We start from the raw sequence: 24,348 nt of genomic DNA on the forward strand, positions 1-24,348 counted from the left end.
TCTCTCTCTCTCTCTCAAAAATAAATAAATAAACATTAAAACAAAAAAGAAAATGTATGGTGAAAGAGGGCACTCAAAATATGTCAGGTGCCATGTGACATGCCTTGCCATACGATATTTCACTCAAGCTTATGAGGGAGATATTATCCCACTTTACAGAGGAGAAAATTAATGGTAAAATTTAAGCAACAAAGGTCACACAGCTAGAAAATGGCAAGACCAGCATCTTAACTCTGCCAAAGTTCACCCTCATAACAACTATTCTATTTTGTCTCTCCTTTTGGAGACAAAGAGACAAAGACCAATTATTTAAAAAACAGAATGGGGATAACAGGGCTATCCTTTTCCTATTTAGGAACACTTAACTAGATACCCACTGCAAGCCACCCACCAAAATGTACTCTAAACAGATTAAAGAGTTAAGTATAAAAAGTCATGTTATAGGGAATTAATCAGAAAACAGAACAGAATGTTTATCAGATCTATGGCACCAAGATAACTTCCTCAGCCCTTGGAGCAATCACAGAGGAAGGGAGATTGACAGATTCAAATATATATGCATTAATATCTTCTGTAGAAGGAAGCATAATAAAACCAAAATGAAAAGGACATCAGACTAAGAAAATATCAGCACCAACTATGAGACAGTTAATATATAAGACGTAGAAACATTTCAGTCAAATTAAAGAGACAGCAAGATGCTGATAAACAAAAGGACACAGGACACAAACAGGAAAGTCATGCAAGAAACAAATATATAGGGAAACTGTGCACTTGATTCGATGATGACAGGAGAAAAATATACACGAAACACACCTACTATAATGAAAGGGATATTTCATGCCACTGCTGACACGGAAAACAGTTTCCAGCCTACTGGAAAGCAATATGGCACCCACTCCCAAGGCAGACAGCCAGCCAGAAGCAAGGTAGATGAAAACCCAAGACCCCTGTCTCCTGCCTTAGGAGTCACCCTGTCAATACATTGCCTATTTGTCTCAAGTACATCCAGTCTTGCTTAAAACAGTCTTCTGTCCTAAGGGCTGGAGATGGTACCAGCGATGGATGGGACCCAGTCTCTGTCCTCCTGAGCTTGTGGTGTACTGAGGGGAATGGGACCAGGTACTGTAACATGGATGGTGAGTGTACTGGGAGCCAGAGTTCACAGGAGCCTAGAGATGGGCCGTGTGAGAAGACTTCACGAAGGAGATGGCTTCTAAGTAGACCCACCTGCAGCATGAGCATAACTGGCCAGGTGACGAGAGAAGGTACCAATGGAAGGGAGAGGGCATGGGAACAGCACTCACCAAGACCTGGGGGCTGGAGAGGGGGCCCATTCACTGAACAGAGAGGCAGTGAGAGCCGAGATGCAAGGCAAACAGGACCTTATCATGATAGGGCTTTCAGGGCTACACCAAGGAGTTGGAAGCCCAGAATGAAGCTGCATTTTTACTTTACTTTACTTTACTTTACTTTACTTTACTTTACTTTACTTTACTTTACTTTACTTTACTTTACTTTACTTTACTTTACTTTACTTTACTTTACTTTACTTTACTTTACTTTACTTTACTTTACTTTACTTTACTTTACTTTACTTTACTTTACTTTACTTTACTTTACTTTACTTTACTTTACTTTACTTTACTTTACTTTACTTTACTTTACTTTACTTTACTTTACTTTACTTTACTTTACTTTACTTTACTTTGTTTTATTCTACTTTTGGCAGTGGCGGGGGGGGGGGCGGCGGCTGCATTTTAGAAGCTGGCCTCTGGCTTCAGGATGGAGAATGGGTTGGAAAAGGTAAGACTGGAACCTGTCCAGGAAGCCAAGCAGAAGCTGCTGCAGTGATTGGGCGAGGGTGGGGAGGACCAGGAAGTAGGACTCTGAGCAGAGCCTTGGCAGAGAAGAAACATTCAATAAAGCAGTAAGAAGTAAAACAGTGTGGCAGTGATTCAAAGAGAGACATTTATGTTGATGGCTAGAAAGGGAAGCGGGGCTGAGCCAGAATAAAACCACGGCAGTCCCTGGTATGTTTTCCAAACTACAGAACCGAGAGTCTCAGAGATGAATGAAAACTGCCAAGAGCAAGGGATCACCTAGGAGTCAGAAAGGGGGTGACTCACGCAGTTCGCAAACCCTAATTTCCTCTCTTTGGTCACACACTTCCTTCTGATTTCTTTTTCTGATGATTCATAAGAAAAAAAATTCTCCTTTTAAATTCAAACCAAAAATGCTCGAGCACCTGAGCTCACCCTGCCCAAGCCATAACCTCTGCCCCTGAGCAAACAAAACCCAACGTAACCCCAGACAGCTAAAAAGACACTGGCCGCCAAGAAACCGAGAGGAAACAAGAGGTTTCTGGCTATGCAACAGCTGTCACAGGCCCCCCGACCCTCCCGGGCCCCAAGAGTGTCTTCAGTATCAGCTCGCACACATGGATCCAAGCCCCTGAGCCAGACTCATGGGATTCCAGAATTCAGAATGTGTTCTGATTTCCAAAAAGGAAGTGAAAATCCCACAAATTACATAGTAGCCAGAGTGGGGTCCGGGGCCACACCTGCAATAAAACACATTCATATCCTGTGAATATCCACACAAGGATTAAGTAAAAATTATGAAGAGTTTTGTGTCAGTTCAGATCAGGTTCTGGGGTCAAATGAGTTCGCAGCATATTTACAAACCAGTATTTGGTGGTGGAGCTTTTTGGATTTCAGATAAGGGACTTTAGAGCTGAACCAAGCACTGGGCACACAGGTGATAGGACCTTGTTGACAGACCATCCCTCTGTGTGCCCATTTTACAGAAGAGATAAGTGAGGCTCAGAAAGGGTAAAGGAAAGTGCTCAAGATCTCACAGCTATTAGGTGGCTGAGCTGATTCGAGCCCAGACCTGACATCTTTCCACATATATTCATGGACTCCAGGCAGCTGAAATGCCAGGTGGAGCATCTTATGGGGAACATGGCAGCATTGGGAGTGAGTCAAGACCAGGTGCAGCAGGAATCATGGTGCTACCCACCCCCCTCCCAGGGGTCCCCGTAAGGCATTGGCCTTCTCGGGCAGGTCCAGAGGCACGCAGCCATCCAGGCCACACAGGCCCAGAGCTCCCCACATCCTCCACAGACATGATCCCAGCCCCCACAGACCTTAGAGCCTACTGGGGAAGGCAGGCAACAAACAAGCAAACACACAAACATGGGCACAACTGTGATAAAATGCTGTGAAGCAAACCCTTGTTTGCAGAGATAGAAGACAGCAAGGAACAACTTGAAAAGATCTCTCTCTAGAGGTAACAGTTAAACTGGTGGAGCCCTAGGGGCTCAAAAAGTACTGTGGGCAGAGGGATTACCAAGGGCAAAGTCCTTGAGGTCAGCAAGCAGAAAGCTGTCACATGGGGGAGAAATAATGTGGCTAGAGCACAGGGGAGGGACAAGGTTGAGATCAGAGCGGTCAGCAGGGGCCAAAGCATATGAAAACCTGGGGCCATAGTAGGGATTTGGGTTTTATCCCAAATGGGAAGACCCTGGAGAGTTCTTGCAAAGGAGTAGCATGCTCTGATTTACATTTTAGAAGATGACTCAGGCTGTCATATGGAGGATGGATTCTGTGAAACTCCCTTCCATGAGTCTCAATTTTCACCTACATAATGGGTTCATGAGAAACCTCATGAAAAGCACAGCCAAGAGTGTCTGGCATATAGTTGACTCTTAGAACAAAGACTGAATTTTCCCACCTAATCACAAACCAGGAGAACCCCGTCTTAAATCATCAATAAGTCACTCCCTTGATTAAAGTCCTTCAAAGGCTCCCACCTCTTTTCTTTGGTCCCAATGTTCTGCGTGACCTGATTCCTGCCACTTTCTCTAGCCCCATCCCTTGCCATCTCCCACTGGACCTCTCCTCTCCTGCCGGCTGACCCACTCCTGGAAAGGCCCTTTCCCTAAAGCATGAGGTCTCCTTCACACTGGCCCAGCTGTCAATCTCCCTTTCCTTCCTACAAACATTTGATGAGCCATTTGATGACCTCAGACCAGCCCTGTCTCAAACATTGAGAGGCTCAAAAAGTGGCTAGAGATATCTATGCAAGCACACATGTGTGTTCATACATGTGAGTGTACATGTGAAATAAGAATCCAAACAAATCCACCCCAACCCCCTTCTGATGGCTGGGCTGGTTCTTATCCCCTCACTCATGCATCCATTTCCTGAAATAATATTTATTAAGTATCTACTTGGGTCCAGGCACTATTCTAAGACCAAAGATCCCTGGAGCCTGCCTCTTGCATTGAAGACAAAAAGCAAACATTAAATATAGTAACTAAGTCACTTTCACAGTATGTTAGAAGGTTCAAGAATTAGGGAAGGAAGGAAAAGGTGAGCAGGTGAGATGAATCAGGAATGCCTGGATGGAGGCTATGTGAGTTTAAGGAGGGTGGCCATGGTGGGCCTCACTAAGAAAGGGGCAGTTGGGCAAACTGAAAGGAGGTAAGGGACTAAACCAGGCGAGTAAATGGGGGAGAAACCACCTGTGCAAAAGCCCGAAGGTGGGACTGTATGGGTGAAGACCAGTAAGGTAAGCAAAGCGAGCAAGGAGGCAGGGGGGAGAGATGCCAGAGAGGCAACAGAGAGTGGAGTGCACCCCACAGATGGCACTGAGATTACTCCTCCCCAGAGAGAGGAAGCCAGCACTTTTTTCCTCGGCCTTATCTGATGGCTGTGGTCAGAGGAGCCAGTAAGGGCAGGCGTGAGGCCTGCAATAGCTCGGTACATCGGAGGAGCCTCAGTGGGGCCTCAGAGCAGCTGACATCCGCTTGGCCTGCGGCTTCTTCCTGTGGCTTCTGCATCTCAGGTTGCCTGAATGGGTGCTATTTTTGCTCCTGTTTGAGGTTCTGTGCAGGGCTCCTCTGTGCACGGTACTGGGGGCCACTGGGCCTGGCCCCTCTTTGGGTTTGCTCTGTTCAGAGCAAAGTAGGGGAGCCATTTAAATGTTCCAAGTGCCTTTGGGACATTTACAGTCAAGCAGGCGGGAAATAACAGGAAATTTGTTGTAAGTGTCATCTTGTCCATCCTCATGACCCTCCAAGATCAGAGAGGTGAGATGGTTTCTCCAAGGTAACAAAGCCAAATCAAACCACAGGCTGAGGATCTAATCCAGTCTGCCTAGGTCTGAAGACCTTTAATTTGCAAGGAGTTCTTTGCATTTACACCTAAATTAATGTTTCCCAAGCAGAATACTCTGTGTTGCATCACCTTCCAGAGGGTGTGAGGATAAAATGCATCATACCCAGCTTCAGTCCCCCAGAGCACCAGAGCACTGATGAGGAGGATTACAATGGGGTGGGGACAGGGAAGGGTCCCTGGCCCAGACTGTTGGGGGTGGGAGGAATGAACAATCAGAGCAGGCTTCTGGAAAGCAGTGATGCCACAACTCTGTCTGCAATAATGAGCAGAAGTTCAAGGGGTAGAGGAAACATTCTGGACAAAAAGGTCTGCATGTATAAATCCAGAAGCATGACAGCTTGGTTAGTGGGGGAGGGGGCTTCAGGAGGCTGTACAGCAGCAATGATTCTGCTTGGGAGGGAGGAGGCAGAAGCTAGCTTGCTGACTGCAAAAACTGAAATCAGACAGGTGCCCCAGCCCCCCAAGTGGCCACATTAATACACATTAAGGGTATCGGAACAGGCCCAACAGGCTACAAGCAACCATCCAACAAAAGGCTTTCAGCAGGGGAGTGGTTCACAGAGATCCTGCTAGCTGTGTGAGGAGAGAGGACTCTACAAGGAAGGCGGAGGCAGGGAGGCCTGGGCAGAGGTTCCTGTATCACCCAGCAACAGGTAATAGTGAAGTAGGGAGGTGGGGTTTTACCCTGCAGGTACAGCCATCGGGCAGTGAGGCAGAGAGAAGGGCCAGGAGTGATGCAAGCCAAGGAGCAGACAGTCACAGTGTTTACCAAGATGGGCATGACAGGGGAGGGCATGTCGGAAGGTGGGGCGTGTGAATCAAGACAAGGGCCATTTAGAGCCACTGTCTTCTTCAGATGAATCCTCTGGGGAGAGAAGGTGTAAATCAAAGCGGCTTTTCTATACGATCCCCCCATTCATAACAGGCTCTGCTGCCCCCCATGGCTGCACAGCAAGGCAGACCCAGAGATGGTGAGCACATTGCCTAAAGTCTCAGCCAGAAATCAAGAAAGGGAAGCCTGAAGATCCCAGCCTACCTGATTCCTCTATCAGTGCCCATCTGGACAGACACCCAAGAGCAGGAGGACCCCACACCCTCCCTGGAAAACAGCACCCCAGGGTCTGGGAGAAACTGGAGAAACCACTGCCCATCTATGATATTTCAGTGCTCCATTTGTGATTATCCATACACGTGAACACTTGCCAGGCCCCCTGACTGGACAGAGATGGTGACTCCTGGAGGCAATCACAGCAGGTACCACAGAGGGAGCCCCAGCCATGCCCGCGCGGCCTCCTCAGGAAACCTCGCATCTCTGCCTCTGCTCCCAATTTTGTTAATTACTGGTTTGCGAATGCAGGAGGCAGCAGGAGGGAGACAGTCATCACGGGTTCCACTAATCGCAGAAAGGAAATTAATTTCAAACATGAGTTTATGTTTGAATTTCCAACACGGAACAGAATAGTAGGAGTTTGCAGGACCAGCCTGAACTACTTTTTTCTAACGGAATCAGAGACCAAAGGAAGGCAAAGAACTTACTCAAGATCGCAAAGCAATTGCACAGGAGGATATAAACATACAACTCTGACTTCCCACTCCCTGGGCACCTTCACCTGCTCCATAAATATTCATTAGGTATCTGCTGTGTGCCAAACCCTGTGTGCCAGCAGATACCCTGGGCCCCAGTCAAAGGCTCCAGGGTCCATCCCCAAGAGGGAAGAGTATTTTTATTTACTGAGCACCAACACAGTGTTTTATATACCTAGTCCCATTTAATTCTAATAATCTGTCATTTTATAGGTAAGGAAACTGGTTCAGAGAGGTAAGTGACCTGCCAGCAGAGACCACAGAGCAAACACAAAGCAGAGCCAGGACTCAAAGCCAAGTCTTCAACCTGGCTTCAGGGGTGCCTGGGTGGCTCATTTGCTTAAGTGTCCAACTCTTGATTTAGGCTCAGGTCATGATCTCACAGTTAGTGAGTTTAGAGCCCGCATCAGGTTCTGTGCTGACAGTGTGGAAACTGCTTAGGATTCTCTCTTTTCTTCTCTCTCTGACCCTCTCCTGCTCGCTTGCTCTCTCTCTCTCTCTCTCTCTCTCTCTCAAAAATAAATAAACTTTAAAAAATAAAATAAACCTAAAACATTAAAAAAAAAAAAACCAACCCTGGGTTCAGCTTCTGTTCTCCAGATCTGGGGGTATTCAGGAATGGTGATACTCCAGTCACACCCTCCCTTCTAAGACTACTCCCATCTCCCTTCCAAAGTCTTTCTTCCCACCCTGGGCTCTCAGCAAGCATTAAAAATAAGACTCAGCCTGTTTCAAGACAACCAGTAAGTCCCTGTAATTAACTCCTCCTCTCCCAGTCAAGAGCTATGGATGTGACCAGAGACATACAGAAATTCATACCAGACAGGACTGTGAAGCAGAATGTGGCCCTGCATCCAAGCTCCCTAAGAAGAGAACCAGAACACAAAGTCTCTGGCTGTAAGCACAAGGGGGAGAGCTCCCCAGGTCATATGCGTGTGTGCACATGCACACACACACACACACACACACACACATAGTGTTAGCCACGAAGTTCTCCTAAGCAGAGCTATGGGTTCTGGGTCATTTGCTCATTCATTCACTCAACATTTATGGAGGTCCTACGACATACAAGGCAAAGTGTTAGGCAGCACATGTGTGTGCACAACACACAATCATCACAACACAAGGAGGGAGGTATCAGTGTCCCCATTTTATGGATAAGCAGGCAGAGACTTGCAAAGCTCCAAAAGCTGGCCCTATGTCACAGACTGTATGTGTGGCAGAGCTGAGATCTGAAACCAGTACCTCACCCAGACCCTGGTACACAGGAGGCACCCCATGGCTATTTCCTCAGTGGCTGGCTGGCTCCAACGCCATCCCCCGCAGACCAAGGGGCTGGGTCCTCTTGCCTTTAGAACCAGCATGCAGAAAGTGGAGATCTCGCCAGGGGGCACAGAAGCTCCTCTTTCTTGGTCTCTCTTGGTTCCCTTGGGACATTCCAAGCAAGGGAAAGCAGGCTTGAGAGGGCGGTTTCCGTTTCTGGGACACACGTGCACAAAGCCAGCTTCTCCACAACGACTGTGATAAATCAGAGCACCAGAAGAGGTCAGGCCTCCTGCTCAGCTGGGTGCAGCCCTGTCACCTGCAACAAGCCCCACCTCCAGCTCAGCTAACTCCCTCCACAAAGACAATCTCCCCAGCGACAGCTGGAAAATGTCATTAATAGTAGGTTTCTGCATTCAAAATCTCTGTCGCCTATTATGTGTGTATGTGTTTGCCTTTAAATCTGTAACAATGTCAGGGCACCTGGGTGGCTCAGTTGGTAAAGCCTCCGACTCTTGATTTCAACTCAGGACATGATCTCATGGTTCATGAGTTCAAGCCCCAGGTCAGGCTCCATGCTGATGGTGCAGAGCCTGCTTGGGATTCAATGTTGCCCTCTCTCTCTGCTCCTCCCCCACTTACACTCCATCTCTCTCTCAAAATAAATAAAAATAAACTTAAAAAAAAATCTGTGACAATGTCCTTCCTTATCTTTTGCTGTCCTTGCTTTTACAACAGGACAGCAACTGGAGATCCCAACTGCTTATTTTTCAATATCTTTAACAGACAAAAGGAAAAGGTGGTACTTGCAAATCTGGGGAGGAAGTTTTATTGATTGCACAAACTCCAAAATCCAATGGAAGCAGCAGCTCAAACTTGGTTCCTAGTGACAGCCCCAGCTACTCCTCACCCCTCCTGCCTTGAAAAGCCCCTCCCACTCCTCACCCTAGGTATCTTCTGGGCCCCTGCCATACCATGTGTTATCCCCACCCTTGTTTCTGGTCTGAGTTGGCCAGACCCCCCACCCACACCTGGCCAGGCCCACTGCGGGGTGTGCTGAATGGATGAATGAATGAATGAGTGAATGAACAAATGCTTCCTGAGTACCCTGGGCAGCTATGATGCTCAGGGCACCAAGACCTGCTCCTCCAGGGGCCAATCCCAGCCACTTTTAGAATTCCCTTTCAAGAAGGAGCTGCCAAGTGCAGGCCTCCTGGAACCCTCCAAAGCATCTTCATTCCACAACGTGACAGGCACCAGTCCAGGTCGCTGCCTGCCCCCACCCAGGCACTGTCTGTCTTCACCCCGCAGCAACGGCCTGGCCGCCTCCACCTCAGGAGGTGGCGGGCACCCGCTGCTTACCTTCTGCTGAAACACACCTGCAATGCACCAGCGTCTCCCAAGTAGAAGGAGCCCGAGTCTCATTCCACAGAAGCCCTGGCAGCGAGAGAACGCGCCCGCGACAGCCTCTGTGCGATTCTGCTGCATAATCAGCAGAGAAAGAGAAAAAATGCCAGAAATAGCAAGCTTTATAAGCCCTCCTGACAAGTCTTGGTCCTCTATTGGCTGGAGGCCCGGCACCCCCGCCCCCCCCATCCCATTCCTATAAGGTGAAATGGAAAAACCTGTTATTTAATCTCTTTTATCAAAATCCATCTTCTATCCCAATCTGGGCCTGAGTGTTCGGAGCTCCTGGCAGCGGTCTCCACACCAGGTCTCAGGGAGCGGAAGGGGAGGCAGCCTGGCTCTGCATCGTTTGTGGCTTACGAGCCTTCCCCACTCACGCATGCTGCCTCGGGAGCAGGTATTGAGCTGGAAAAGCTTCTGGAAGGCAGCCTGGCAGCACCTGTCAACACGTGAAAGTTGCATGCCGTTTCACTTGGCAGTCAGACTTCTGAGCATCCGTCCTGCGGAAATACCTGCACTGGCGTGCACAGTGCACACCCACAGATGTTGTTTGTTACAGACAAGAATCGGGGGCATGCTGAATGTCTCAAAGCAGGGCTGCATTGCACAGATTAAAATATATCCATTCTGTGGAATATGATGGAATGAGGAAGGTCTGCAGGTACTGACTTGGGACTGGTTAGGAGAAAGAATCAAGGACGTGATCCCATTTTTATAAACACAACAACTGTGTGTGTGTTTGGATACACACTGTAAAAGATGCCAAACTGTGAATAGTGGTCACCCTGGGGAGTAGGATAAGGAGGTATTTTCAGTCGCTGCTTTTTCTTTCTTGTCTTGTTTTTTCCTCCTCTTCTTCTCCTTCTCCTTCTCCCTCTTCTTCTTCTTTTCTCTTTTCCACAAGAATGTATGACATTTGTAATTTAAAACAAAAACATGAGAGCCTGCCTGTGTTCCTTCTCATTCCTGAGGGGTGACCAAGGCCCAAGGTCACCCACCATGAGGCTGGATCAGGCTTGGGACAGGGCTGGTCTGAAGCTCATTAGCTTCCACACAAGTGCAGTTAACTCGGCTCCGTGAAGAATGTGGACTTAGGAATAAGACAGAACTGGGTTCAAACCCTGGCTCTGCCTACTGGAACAATTAGCGTCCCCGCGCCTTAGTCTCCTCATCTGTAAAATGGGGATGACAGTGCCTATTAAGTGCCATGTACTGTGCCAGGCCCTGTTAAACCAATTTTCATTTTTGGACATTTTAGAAACACCAGAGGCTGCTGAGGAAGCCTCACAGAGCTGAGGATACTCAGAACTCAGTGAGTGGAGTTCTGGGAATCACCCCAATATTGAACACTTGTAACAATAATAAACTAAGTGACAAGAAAGACCTGGGGAACACATGGTGATAAAAGAGACCGATGACCAGCATATCTGCATGAGGAGGGGGCGGGGGGACTAGAGGGGGCTCCAGAGAGGAAGAGTCTTGCATCCGTACCTCTACACCCTTCTCATGCTGTTCCCTTGCCCAGGACTTCACACAACTGACTTCTCATCCTTCGCATTCTGCTCAAAGATCTCCTTCCTTCCCAGAAAGGGCTCCTCTGACTCACCCACCCTGAATTACACTGTTCACAGCACACCCCTCCAGCCAATGTTTTCTGGTTGTTTGTTTTGATGGCTGCTTTTATTTGTTTATTGTTCATCTTCTTCACTAGGCTGTGAGCTCCATGATGGCCAGGACCCCTCTGCCTTGCTCATCTCTGGGTCTCATCTCCTAGCAGAGGGCCTGACACACAGCAGGTGCTCAACAAATAGAAAGTACACACAATCTGTAGATCCAAGGCCTAGTTCCAAGCGCACGGAACTTGTGTGAAGGAGAGGGAGATGTACATTTTGCACTACGATAGAGAGGTGGAAATTTCAGATATACTGAAGATCTGGAAACATACACACAAAGCTGGGAGAGTGCTAGAAAAGTCCATCCTTGAATGCTTATATGGGCTTAAGATGGAAAAGGACTTTCTAGGCTCAACTTTATTTGCACAGGGACATTTACTTCTTTATTACAACATTATTTATAAGAAAATGAAAATGAGAATAAAATCCATTGATAGGGTATAGGCTCAATAAGCCACAACTCTCTGTGCCATGGAATAGTATGCAGCCAGACAAATGACCTGCGTTCACTGATCTGGAAAGAAGCCCATAGTGCTTGCTGGATGTTAAACTTTCTAACTGGGAATCAGAGACTGAAAAGAAAAAGGTATAATTTATTGTGACTGAGAAATTGTGAAGGTAAAAAGCCTTCAATTATCATTTATTAATTCATTCAGTCAATAGCATTTTCTGTTCCCTCCCTCTGCCTATTTCCTACTCTATGCAAGGGACGGTTCCAGACACAAGGGCAGTGTGTAATTAGGACACTGTCCTTGACCCCAAAGACATCTCAGCTCATGTATGTAGCTGAGAAAATATTATATAAGGGAGACAGTGCTCACAGCTAAGAACCTCAGGGTCATTGGCTGAGTGTGGAAGGAGGGGCAGGGTTGTGTACACAGAGACGGGAGGAAGCATGTTAAGAGGCAGAGGTGGGGTGACACGGGGCAGGGGCAGAAAATCCCTGCATTCTCCATCAAACACTGAACTCCATTACGTGCAGGACTTCTGGGGTTGTGACCATGCTGTCCCCATGCATTCAGGCACAGAACAGCTTCCCGACCTGGACCCATTCACCCTGAGAGCGCCTGCCCCATTAAACACTTGGGCCAAGGTACCCAGTGCAGGGTGGCAGGGGTCCCAGCTCTTCGGACCCTCTACTCAGCTCCTCTTGGGAGAACTCAGCATTTTTTATTTTTATTTTTATTTGGGGCATTTTGAGGCAGCTTGATGGTTACGGTTCAAAACACAGAGAGATGACTCAGCTTCATGTGAAGGAGCCGAAGCCTTTTGGAAAGATATTTCTGTTTTAATGCTTCTCTCTTCTCAGCCACAGAAGCAGCTCATCCAGGCTGCCTTGTTTTCTTGACATTCAACTGCTCCCAGAGTTGGGGGCAGGGGCAAGGGCCAGACTCTGGGGGCCTGACTGCCTGAGTCTGAATCCTGGCACCACCCCTTACTAAGAAGACCTGGACAAAGTCATACCCTCTCTGAGCCTGCGTTTACTTAAGACTGCCTTGTGCGGTCTTTGTGCGAAGCCACCGTCACTCATGGCACAAAGTGAGTGGACAATAAATATTAGTGTTAGTAACAAAAGCCACCTGTGCTGACCTTCTACTGTGCCTGAATTATCTCACTTAATCCTTACATGCTGCCGGGCACAAGTTCCCATTTTACGGATGAACTGACTGGGGCTCAAAGCAATGAGGTGGCTTGAGTTTCCATCTTCCCATTCAAGAGGGTCAGTGCACACACCCCAGGCCGACTCAGCGGCGAACCTGTGTAAGTTCTTTCTTTCTGTCTGCCTCTCTCAGCACCAGTAGCCAAGTGCACACCAGCTCCTCACTGCCTTTATCTGCAAAATGGGGACAATATTCTGAGGTTGTTGAAATATTCTAGTTATGGCTTAATAAAAATAATTCCATGAGGGTGCTCAAAAAACCTTCAATAATATCGCATCATTCCTTTCTCCAGTACCAAGAGTCAACAAAACGCTGAGCTCTTCATGTGCAATATCCCAAGGAGAGATACGAAGCTGTTTGGGAAAACACTCCTCACAAGTCAGGAGAAACCCAAAAATGAGAAATAGGTGCAAGCTCATGCCAAAAAAATTTAAAAAAATAAAAAGGACTTTAAAATGATCCATAATGCAAATGGGCACTCTGCACCTGCACCATGACATTAACACAGGGTCTGTCAATCTTCTGCCCCGGAACAAACATTAAAACAGAAAAAGCTGGTCCAGGCGAGCACATGGTAACCCGAGACAGTCAAAACCCAAGTTTCCATCCCTGTTCCCCTGCATTGCCCTGCAGTATATGCTGACAGGGCAACCTTAATAGTAACTGACTAATTGTAAACCCTGTGATTACCAGGGTTGATTTCCATGGAACTTCCTTTTACAGCACCGAGAACCTCTCACGAGCCTAATTGCCAAGTTCAATTTTAGCTCTGTCACATCCAGCCATCGCTGCTAACTAAGGCAGCTGCCTCCTTGCCAGGTAAGCTGTAATGAAGTCGGCTCCCTGCTTAATTTCACAATATTGTGATGCCCCCGTCAGCACCTGTAAATGCTGGAGGCTCTGAGCTGCTGTTGAATAAATCTCGCCCAAGGGAAGTGATTAAAGCCGCTTTGCGCCTCTGTGGTGCCTGTCTGGATCCTCACACCCACTGGGGCACCGTGGTGGGCTTAATCCCATATGCCTCCTTGCCAAAACTGCCAGCCACTGCGGGGCCGCACTGGACACCTGACGGTGCACAGGACCCTGCCTCCCTTCATCCTCTGTAAATGCCTAACACTCTCTCCACCACCCCGTAGCCCTCCCGGAATTCGAACTCATGTCTGACTGCACCAGGCGGCCTTCATGTAGTCCTCAGACACACTGCACATGCTCACTTGTGGGGCTTATGCCTCATTGTGTCACAGTGCCCCACTGGCCTTGGCATCTGTCCTGTTATTAAACAGTCACCACCTCCCACACACGAGACTCCCCCTGACTGGGTCCCAACAGCAGAGCTGTGCTCTCCAGGCACTGCCGGGTATGTTTGGGCTTCAGCTTTCGTCCAGAAATCGGCAGGAGTTAGCCATGACAGGACAGACGGGCAAGAAGTGTGCCCTCCGAGCCCACGACTCGCTGGGCATACACCAGGTACTTTATACCCACATAATCCCCACAATCAGCCGGAGTAGCAAGGAAGAATGGTCTCATCCCCCCATTTTATGGGAAACTGAAGCCTGAGAACTTCCATGAGGCTGGTGAGAGGAATTTCTTTCAGCTCCAAATGTCAGTTAAGATAGTATTTCTTGTGAGGACCTGTCAAGCTTCTTCCCCCTTATCAAAGAAATCCTGGGGTAAATCTATTTCCATTTTCACTCATCTGCCAGGAAGCCCAGAGCTGGATTTGCAGGCTGATTTCTATAACTGCAGAGCCCCAGGACCAACATACCTGCTTTCATTTTTCCACCTAGAATTTTTTCTATTTTATATTTTCTTTGCCTCTAATTTTGGAATGTATTAAATATACTCTTATAGCTTCACATGTGTTCTTGTCACTGAATAACCAAAAATAAACAAGGAACCACCAAAAGTGAGACTCTGAGAGGTTAGGTGGGTGTCCCCAGGTCCCACAGCAGGCCCGGCGGTGTCACCTTCTTCCTCCCCTCCTCAGCCAAAAGCAGTTTCTGAGCATTTGCTTCCTGCCAAGCACAAGAACAGGTCCTGTGATAGCCACACTAACTTCCCAACACAAGGTAACGCTTACAGCAGCACATACTCTGTCCCAGGTACTGCTTCCTGCATTTACACATACTGGTTCTCAAGACAACCCTGTTAGGTAGATGCAATTATTATCCCCATATCACAGAGGAGGAAACTAAGGCACAGAGAAGCTAAGTAACTTGCTGGATGCTCACAGCTCGTAAGTGTCACAGACAGGACTGGAAGGAAGGTTCTGGGCCTGCCGTCCACGCTCACTGTGGTGTTGTCAACTGAGTCACCAGGTCCCTCATTTTACAGATGAGTCAAGGTTCCAAGAGACAAAGGGATCACCCTAGCCTGGACTTTGACTCTCCAGTCTGGATGGCTGCAGATGTAGAGAGAGAAGCCAGTGGCTCCAGAAAGCCCCACTCTCAACATCCAGCCAAGGCAAAGCCATGCTTCTGGAAGCAAAGGTCCAGGTCCACTCCTGCCAGAGGTGCACAAGGAGGCTGACAGGCTGAAGCACAAGGACTGGAAACCTTCTCAGTCTCCAAGGCCACCTTAGCCGCCCCTCCACCACCACCATCACTGCCCTGGACCCCTGTGTGGTGGGGCAGGCATCGCAAGCCAGCGGCCCCCACATGGGGAGCTGACAAACACACTCCTCCTAGCTCTACTGGTGCCTGAACCCCCAGTTCAACCAAAGACAGTATGGAAATGAGTTCCGAAGCATGAAGACCCAGGTTCAAATCCCAGCTCTGCTAGTAGCTGTGAACCTCTCAGGTAAGCGTGAGCCTCTCTGCAAAGTAGGGGATTAATGCCACCACCTTGCTGGATGTCTGTGGACACTGGCAGAGACCACTGGCCCTGTGCCCACACTCCCAGAATAGACACGTTGCTATTTCGGTGCTGGCCTCCAGCAGCATCCTGGCAACTCCTTCCAGGGCATCCAACAGGAGATGACAGAGGGAAGGAGAGGGCAGGGAGGTTTGCTCCAACTTATCTCATTTAGGACATGCTTTCTGGGACAAGACTGAAAAAATAAAATTAAATAATAAAATATGAGGTTGGATAAAACCCAAAGTCAGGATTGATTTTGCTAGAACTACTTGGTCCTACCTCAGGCAGAGAGAAGGGCTAAGGGAGTTCCCAAGGGTCACCCCACCGGTGGTGGGCATCTGTGATGTCCCCTGGCCATCAGCAGCAAGATTGGCTGCCAGCCATGTGATGCATCCCAGTTGCCGTGGTTTCTGTTTATTCTGGGGCCCGGTAAAGAGGAGTGTTTGCTATACTCCGACTTGGCAGTCACCTAGGCCCCTGCACTGTCCTTGGTTGCACACAGGAAGAGCCTGCATGCATAGAACAGACACTAAGATTAACTCCGCCCCAGAGGGGCTCAGTCCAACCCAGGGTGGATGGGACCAGGCCCCCATTTTCAGATGAGAAAACCAAGGCTCGAGGCTGGTGGCACTTGCCTAGAGGTTCATGGTGATGTCACAAGGAGCAGGAATTCAAACTTGAATTTGTCTGACCTGTCCCATTTTTCCACTTCTGTGCTGGCTCATTTACGATCAGGCCTTTCTAAAACTGCACCGTCTGATATGCCTTGAGAGAGCCTGCTGAAGGCTCAGGGACATCGAAGGCAGCTCACGGGAGTAGGTAGGTGGTTCCCCAGGGGGCTGGGCACTCAGGTCCCCACCCCAGATCTGATACCATTCTCAGTTCATGGTTCAAAGATCACTGACCAACAGAACTAAATCCAAACCCTTACTTAACCCAGCACCCTAGACCTGCCCCTCAATCCTATACCTATGACTTCTCCCTCACTGCCTCCTTGTCGTTTCCGACGCCCAAATCCCTCCTCTTCCACAGGATTTCCTGGGTGCCTACGTGAGCATTAATCTCTCCCTCTTCCCAAAGGCCACCAAGCCCAGCTGCACAATGTATAAGCTGCCCATGGAAAGGTCTCTCACCACCTCCCTACTGAAACTGTGTCACATGGGGGCTGCTCAAGGGACATCTATGAACCAAAGTTCATAGCCCAAAGTTCACAGCCCAAGCATGCTGACACTTAGAGGCAACTGGCACATCAATGGGTGCTTAAATGTGCCAAGTCTCTCCTTCCACAGGACCTTTGCACATGCTGTTCTCTCTATCTAGAATGCCTACCCTCCCCCCACCACCTAGCAATGCGTCTTCCTGTAACTTTTGAAATCCTTTCTGACCCTCCGTTACCTGGCCTCATAGCACTTGTGCAGCTCTCCTGACCAACCTTGTCATGCTCCCATTTTGTGTTCCATTATGTCATTATACATTTCTTGTTCACCCTGGAGTTCCTGCCACAGTGCCTGGCACACAGCAGGGGCTCCATAAATGTTTGCTGCCAGCCATGATAGATTATAAAGATGAATGCAGGTCCTCCCGTTTCTTTTCTTTTTTTTTTCAACGTTTATTTATTTTTGGGACAGAGAGAGACAGAGCATGAATGGGGGAGGGGCAGAGAGAGAGGGAGACACAGAATCGGAAACAGGCTCCAGGCTCCGAGCCATCAGCCCGGAGCCCGACGCGGGGCTCGAACTCACGGACCGCGAGATCGTGACCTGGCTGAAGTCGGACGCTTAACCTGACTGCGCCACCCAGGCGCCCCAGGTCCTCCCGTTTCTACACATGGGCCCTCTGCACAGTGACGTCACTGCTCCTCTTATCAAGAGACGGAGTCTTTCTTCACACCTTGAAGGTGGGCTTAGCCATGTGACTTTATGCGGTCACTGAGACAGCAGCAAGTGTTTCATAAGGAAAAACTTGAACAGCACTTGTGAACTAGAGCATCTTGTCTTGCTGCTGTCTAGAGCGCTAAGTGAAGGAGCCCGAGCTGGCCTGCTGGAGGAAGAGGTTTTGGGGAAAGCCCAGCCAACATTCAGCCAGCTCCCGGCCAGCAGCCTGCCAACCACCAAACAGGTGAGTGTGGCCATCCTAGATCATCCAGCTGCCAGATAAATGACCAACTGATCACAGATGCAGGAGGGAGCCCCGCGGAGACCAGCCAGCCCATGCCCAGAGAGTCTTCCAGCTAACCCACAGATTGTGAGCTAAATAAAATAGTTGCTTTGAAGCACTAATCTTAGGTGGCTTTGTAGGCAGCAACAGACAACTGATACAGGAGCTAACAGAAGAGCATTGGCCATGATACGCTCACAGCCAAAGAACAAGTGTGTCTGGTCTATACAACATCAAGGTGAGAACAACAAATGCCTCTTGGGACGTAGAAAGCAGGTCAAACCCTGGGTTTGAGCCCTACTGGCCTATGACCTTGGTTTGAGCCTGGACAAGGCAGGCACTCACCTCTGTCTGTGCAGTGGGAATAACACATCCTATGCCAAGTCTTCTAGGTTGAGATGGTTTGAGTCTAAGCAGGGAACACATGTAAAAGGGCCCCTCAAAGGAAGCTAAAGATACTTTGCATATGGTGCAGAATAAGCATCATGACTTCAGAGCTAGATAGATTCTGGTTCGTGATCCATTCTGCTACCTGCAGGCTGTGTGACCTTAGACAAGTTCTCTATCTGAGCTTCTGGTGTCACCTGACCAGGTGTCAGGTGTCTGTGACATGGCAAAAATAATATGTACCTTGCAGGACTCTTGTGAGGGTTAAGCAAAACAGTATACATAAGACCCCTGGCACATAGTATGGATCCAGTAAATAGTAGCTCCTCCGCTGTCCCCACCCCCACTTAGCGGGTACCTCTCACACCACTCCCCTTGCCACCCAACTTGGCAGTAACAGTTTCCATGTTTGATATCAACATCTTGTGCCAGGTGCCAAGTTGTGACTGTAGCTTACATAACATCCAGAGAGAGAGAGAGAGAGAGAGAGGTTTATAGGAAGAATGAGAAAGAGCTGGGTATTGCCAGATTCTACTGGGGGAGAAAAAACTCGGGCCATGGATAAGAGAGTAAAGAAGCCTGAAGATGATTCAGACCTGAATCCTCAGCCTCAAAGTCTTGACACACCCGAGCCCACATCTACCTTCATCTGGGATAATTGTCTGTGGTCCTTCCTCCCTTTGCCTCCAAGGCACGGGGTGTGCGGCCTGGGGCTGGCCACGCAGGAAGGAGGGAGGCAGGAAGGGGGGCTTGTCACAGTGGCAACCAGCTCTTCCCTACACTGAGACTGCTGGGTAGCAGTGTTATTCCAGGCCTTCTGTCCCACAGAGCGCCTACAGCAAAAGCGGAAGCCCCTCGGCCCCAAGGACCCCAAATGCCCAGAAAATGGTCTACAGAAAGGGTCGAGGATGGACTCCACCCCACCCCACCCCACATGCAATGTACACACACACACACACACACACACACACACACACACACACGCACACACTGATGAATAAGCTGAATCAGGGAAGATAGATGCACCAGTATGGGGGCAGGAAGGGCCCCAGAGCAGAGGGGCACAACACTGGCTCACTCCCCTTGCACACACCACGCCTGCCCCAAAGCCCTCTGCGGATCCCCCCTATAGGCCCCAAACTCCAGGGCCTGGCACTCAATGCCCTTCCCAAGTTGCAGGTTTTGCCTCTTCTTCCACACAAGCCTATACCCATCCAGACAGCTCTGCCATAGTTCCCTAAGCCACTGGTCTCCTTGGCCTTGGTCACACTGCCTCCCTGCTTGGTGCAGTCATGGAGGCCAAAAATGGGGGTCCTAGCTCACAGGTTTGGGTTCCAGTCCCAGTGTGACCAGGGCCCAGTCACCACACTCCTGGTGCCTCAGCTTATCTGCACAGTGGGATCAGCTTCTACTCCAAGTGTGGTTGCAAAGAGTAAATAAATAATGTAAGTGAAATACCCATCCCATGATAGATACTAAATTAATGGCTCTTCTGCTCTCCCCTCCTCTATAGGTCCTCATCCTATCCTTCTTGGAGGTCCTGCCTAAATGCCTCCCTCTGCCAGGAAGTCCTCCCTGAACACTACAGGTCTCAGGGATTCTCTCTCTCTCTCTCCCTCTCCTCCTCCCTCCCTTTATCTTCCCTTCTCCCACCTTCTTCCCTCTCTTTTTCCTCTCTCCCTCCTCCCCACCCCTTCAGCTCTGAAGTAAGAGTTGTCTTATCCTGTACAGAGCCCCACCTATCTGCCCATCCCTACCTGCAGGCTCCATCACAACCTAAGGACAAAGACCAAGGACCAATCATGAGCAAAACCTTGTGAGGCTGCAGCACAGTGCCCAGAGAGCAGAAGTGGCTTACCCAAGGTCGCATAGCAAAATTCAAACAAGAGCAAACAGTCCTGCCTCCTTGTCCACACTCTCAAGGCTTTCAGACAAGGATACAGTGTGTGGATACTGATGGGGTCTTACCCAGATCTCCCTTTTCAGCTCTGTACCCATCCCCCAGTAAATGAGTGCTAATGTCCCTTCCTCTGCAGAAGAGCCCTTGGCTGATAGGAGAAAAGCATAGGAAGCATATCACCCCTCCCTCACCCCTCCCTGAGGAAGCCTATGGCCAGTGACCAACTGACAAGGGTGTGCAAAAGGCCACCCCCAGCCCTGACCTCAAGACGGGACCAGCTCTGTAGTGCCACTCTTGCTCCCTGCAGGGTTCCCCGCAGGATCAGGCTGAAGCAGGTCTCCAGCTGAGACCACCTCCTTGCTCCCCTCCTCCCCCAGGCTTGTCCTGGGCCCCCATGACCCTTCTCAGGAGGGCACCCCACTGGATCTCTTTGACAAGCATCCTTGTCTCAGGCTCTGCTTCTTGGGAGCTCAGCCTGACACAAAGGACTTGATTCTCAAATTGTGGTCCTCTGACCAGCAGCCCAGCATCTTCCAGACCTTGTTAAGAGCTGAAAAATCTCTGGCCCTACTCCAGGTCTCCCAAATCTGGATCTGCATTTTAACAAGACTCTATGTGATCTACATGCACGTTCAAGTTTTGAGAAGCTCTGGCTTAAGGTAGGTAGTCACCAGCCAACTGCGGGACCATCCAGCAAACATGGTATTAACAACACGCGCCCATCTGTTACAGCAATTATACAGCTAACGTGGGCATTATCCAACCCTGATTATTGACTGTGGAGGTGAGCCAGCTAGTGTGCACATAACCACCCCACACACCAGTGTGTTATCTCCATGGCCCACCCTCTGGTGAGTGTGAGTTACAACATTAGCAAGATGCAAGCTCCATGTCCTTCTGGCCTGAGCTCCAACCCCACACCCTACTTGGTCACCAGAATTCTGTTTCTCTTTGGAACGAGTCAAGTGTCTGCATTAGTCAGTTAAAGCCTTTGCCTCTACCCCTTCTTGAGGAGACCACACCCTAACACCAGACAGCGAAGAAAAGTTCCCCAAGGGCACCCCTGCAGAAGATGCTAGAAAGAGGGGAGGTTAGGATTCTCCAAGATCCTGGTGGGTAGGGAGGGGGAACAAGGCCATGGATGTCTCTGCCCTGGAAGAAGCAAATTCCTGGCCTGCCCTGAGTCAGAAACCCCTCTTCAGAGGCCCCATCCAGCCACCCCAGGGTATGAGCCCCCTCATCCTGGTGTGAGTCCCTCAGAGACCCTCTAAGGGGTTGTCCATGACCTTTGCAAAACTAAAGGCAATAACCAAGTCCTATGTGCCGAGCAGACCCCAGGGCCAGCCCCGGAGACTGCAATAATCCAGACGTGTGTTTGGACAGGAACACCCTGCAAAGCTCCGTCAACTCTGCCTGTTGCCTGAGGAGGGAAGCGCTTCACCTTTTGCTAATCGTCCTAATTCATTTTTTATTACTAACTTTCCTGTTTTCTATTTGCCATCTGATTGAAGATATTACCAAAGGCATTTAAACAGCATCAGACCGTACCACAATGGCAAACATAACTCTTTTTATTGAAATCTGCATTAATATACATATAATTCCCTGATCACAAAGACCTCATGGTCCACATGTTACACCCTAAGTGAAGGCAGGTTTGACAAGAGGCATATACACAATTGAAGGTTCCTCAAAAGACGATAAGCCGCGTCAGAAGGGTGGGACAAAATGGACGCTTTCTCGTGCTGCTAGGGAATGTGGATGGCTCTTCTGGAAAATGACATGACAATCCAAATCAAGAGCCATAAAAATGTTCACTCTGGGTTCTACTTTGGCCCACAGCCAACAGCCTGGGTCTTTCTGCAATGGTGGGAATGCTCTGTATCTGCACAGCCCAGTGGCTATCGAGCACTAGTGTGACCTAGGAGTTCAATTTGATTTGATTTGATATTAAATTTAAATAGCCACATGTGGGGGCGCCTGGGTGGCTCAGTCGGTTAAGCATCCGACTTCAGCTCAGGTCATGATCTCGCGGTTTGTGAGTTCAAGCCCCTCGTCGGGCTCTGTGCTGACAGCTCAGAGCCTGGAGCCTGTTTCCGATCCTGTGTCTCCCTCTCTCTCTCTGACCCTCCCCCGTTCATGCTCTGTCTCTCTCTGTCTTAAAAATAAATAAACGTTTAAAAAAAATAAAAAATAAATAGCCACATGTGGCCAGTGGCTATCATGTTGGACAGTGCAGGAAGCCATCATCGAGTCTCTCCTAAACAATAGTAATCACCTGCATCCACTCTCACCCTCATCCAAAGTTTTCCGCAGAAGACAGCCGCCAAGATTCTTCTAAAATGCAATACACCTCAGCTCCCACTGCCCTTTGAGACAAAGTCCAAGCTCCTAGACATGGCTTTCAAGGCCCTATCTCCTGAGGACAGGGAGCATCCCACCTCTCAGGGAGCCTAAGGTGTTCCAGGTGTTGAAGGGGCAATGACAGCGGCACAGAGAACAGCAGTAAAGACCTGGGTGGTGGGGGGGGGGGGGGGGTGGCCCTTGAGAAGAAACCTAGAAGACACATGGGCAGGAGTTTGCCAGGCAGGTGGAAAATGCCCAAACCAGAGCCAGAGCAATCAGAGCTGCTCCCACAGACCCCCGTCCTTGTGAAGCTGATATTCTAGCAGTGGGGGTGGGACATAAACAAGAAAAGCAAATTATGGTACATGAAAAGAGAAAAGATGAGACAGGTAAGGGGTTCCTGGAGGACCCGGGTGGGGCAGAACAGTCTGCACTGAATATTCAGAAAGGAAAGGACCCAAATCAACACTGTTCTTTAGTCTGCACGGTGGGGTCGTGGCAGGGGATCTCCCCCATTCCCTAAACGTTTGGGCAGGTAACATAATCTTTATAATTTACAGTTTAATAAAAAGAAGGGGGTCATCCCTTCAGAAGAGAAGTCACCCAAAACTCCTGCTTGCTCAACAGAAACGTTCCTACGAGCTGGAGATTGTGCTATCTCTGAAGGCCAGGCCCACCATGCCCCAGATACCCCAACCCAGGCAACAGGGAGTGATACCCTCCCCTCGAAAGTGGTAAGGTCACCACCGGCAGGGAGATGGGAGGCGGACAAAACAGGGGGCTGAGGTCTACCAGCCCTTGCCCCAGAGAGCCAAGCATTGATTAAAATCCAGACGATTTTAAACGTCATCCCTCTTGACTTACACTTCAACTTTCTTTCTTGGGCTCAGCTGGAGGGGAGGGTGGCATGTGGTAACAGTGGGAATTCACATTTATTAACAGTTGCAGGCTGGGGCGCCTGGCTGGCTCAGTCGGAAGAGCATGCAACTCTTGATGTCGGGGTCGTGTGTTCGAGCCCCATGTTGTTGCGTAGGGATTACTTTAAATAAATAAATAAATAAATAAATAAATAAATAAGTAAATAAAAGCTAAAACAAAAAACAAACAAACAAAACGCTTGCAGACCCCAGACACTGCCTTTCACGTTTATGTTTAATCCTCCTGACAACAATACACACATAAGACATGTAAAGGCCCAGAGACAGCGAGTGACTTATTCTTGGAAACACAGCCTAAGTTATGTTATAGTGGCCATCTCTAGAAAATATAACCTCCACACTGACTCATATATTCTTTCAACAACTTTTTATTGAGCACCTACTCTATAGCAGACACCATACTGAGGTGCTGGGGACTCAGTGGTAAAGAAAACAAACATGACCCCCAGTGGTCTGAAAGGTGGAACAGACACTCAAGTAATCTCATAGACACATTGTGCGATGGGGAAAAAATACACTAGAGGCTGTGATGGAGAATAATGGGATAACCGCAGTGATTAGAAGGTCAGAGTCTTTGAAAAGATGAAAAAAAATGAGTAAGAGCCAGTCATGTGAAGAGTGAAGGCAAGAACATTCCAGGCAAAGGGAATAGCATTTGCAAAGCCCCTCAAGCTAAAAAGAGCATGGTAGGGGAGACTGGAGGCATGAGGGGGCTGGAAACAAGAAGGCCAGGACAGCTAGAATGAGGTCAACCACGGGGAGGTTGTCTTTGCTCACCACCGTATCCCAGCACAAAGTCTGGTGCCTCGGACAGAGCAGCTGGGAGTAAGGCTGGAAAAGCAGGCAGGGGCTAGATCACACCAGGATTTATGCCCCTCCCCCCCAAAAAAGGTATTATTTGATGTTATCTACACACCAGGGGGAGCCACTGGGAGGTTTTAAGCAGAGGTCTGATTTAGGTTGGTAAGAGTTCACCAAGCTGTAACAGAG

General features: G+C 49.0%; 1 protein-coding gene across 5 annotated transcripts in view; it reads right to left on the reverse strand.

The window, feature by feature from the left end:
• TOX2 (TOX high mobility group box family member 2) overlaps nt 1–24,348 on the reverse strand; it is a 136,444-nt gene that overhangs the window by 99,391 nt on the left and 12,705 nt on the right. For 2 of the 5 annotated variants that reach the window (XM_043602326.1, XM_043602325.1), the window contains exon 1: nt 9,396–9,536. The exons of the other annotated variants lie outside the window; for them this stretch is intronic. In XM_043602326.1, coding sequence (XP_043458261.1) covers nt 9,396–9,521 — 126 coding nt within the window. In that variant the 5' untranslated portion in view covers nt 9,522–9,536. Of the gene's footprint in view, nt 1–9,395; nt 9,537–24,348 lie in introns of those variants that run through there. 5 annotated transcript variants of the gene reach the window in all.

This window comes from Prionailurus bengalensis, chromosome A3, assembly GCF_016509475.1.
Source record: "Prionailurus bengalensis isolate Pbe53 chromosome A3, Fcat_Pben_1.1_paternal_pri, whole genome shotgun sequence".
Lineage (NCBI taxonomy): Eukaryota > Metazoa > Chordata > Mammalia > Carnivora > Felidae > Prionailurus > Prionailurus bengalensis.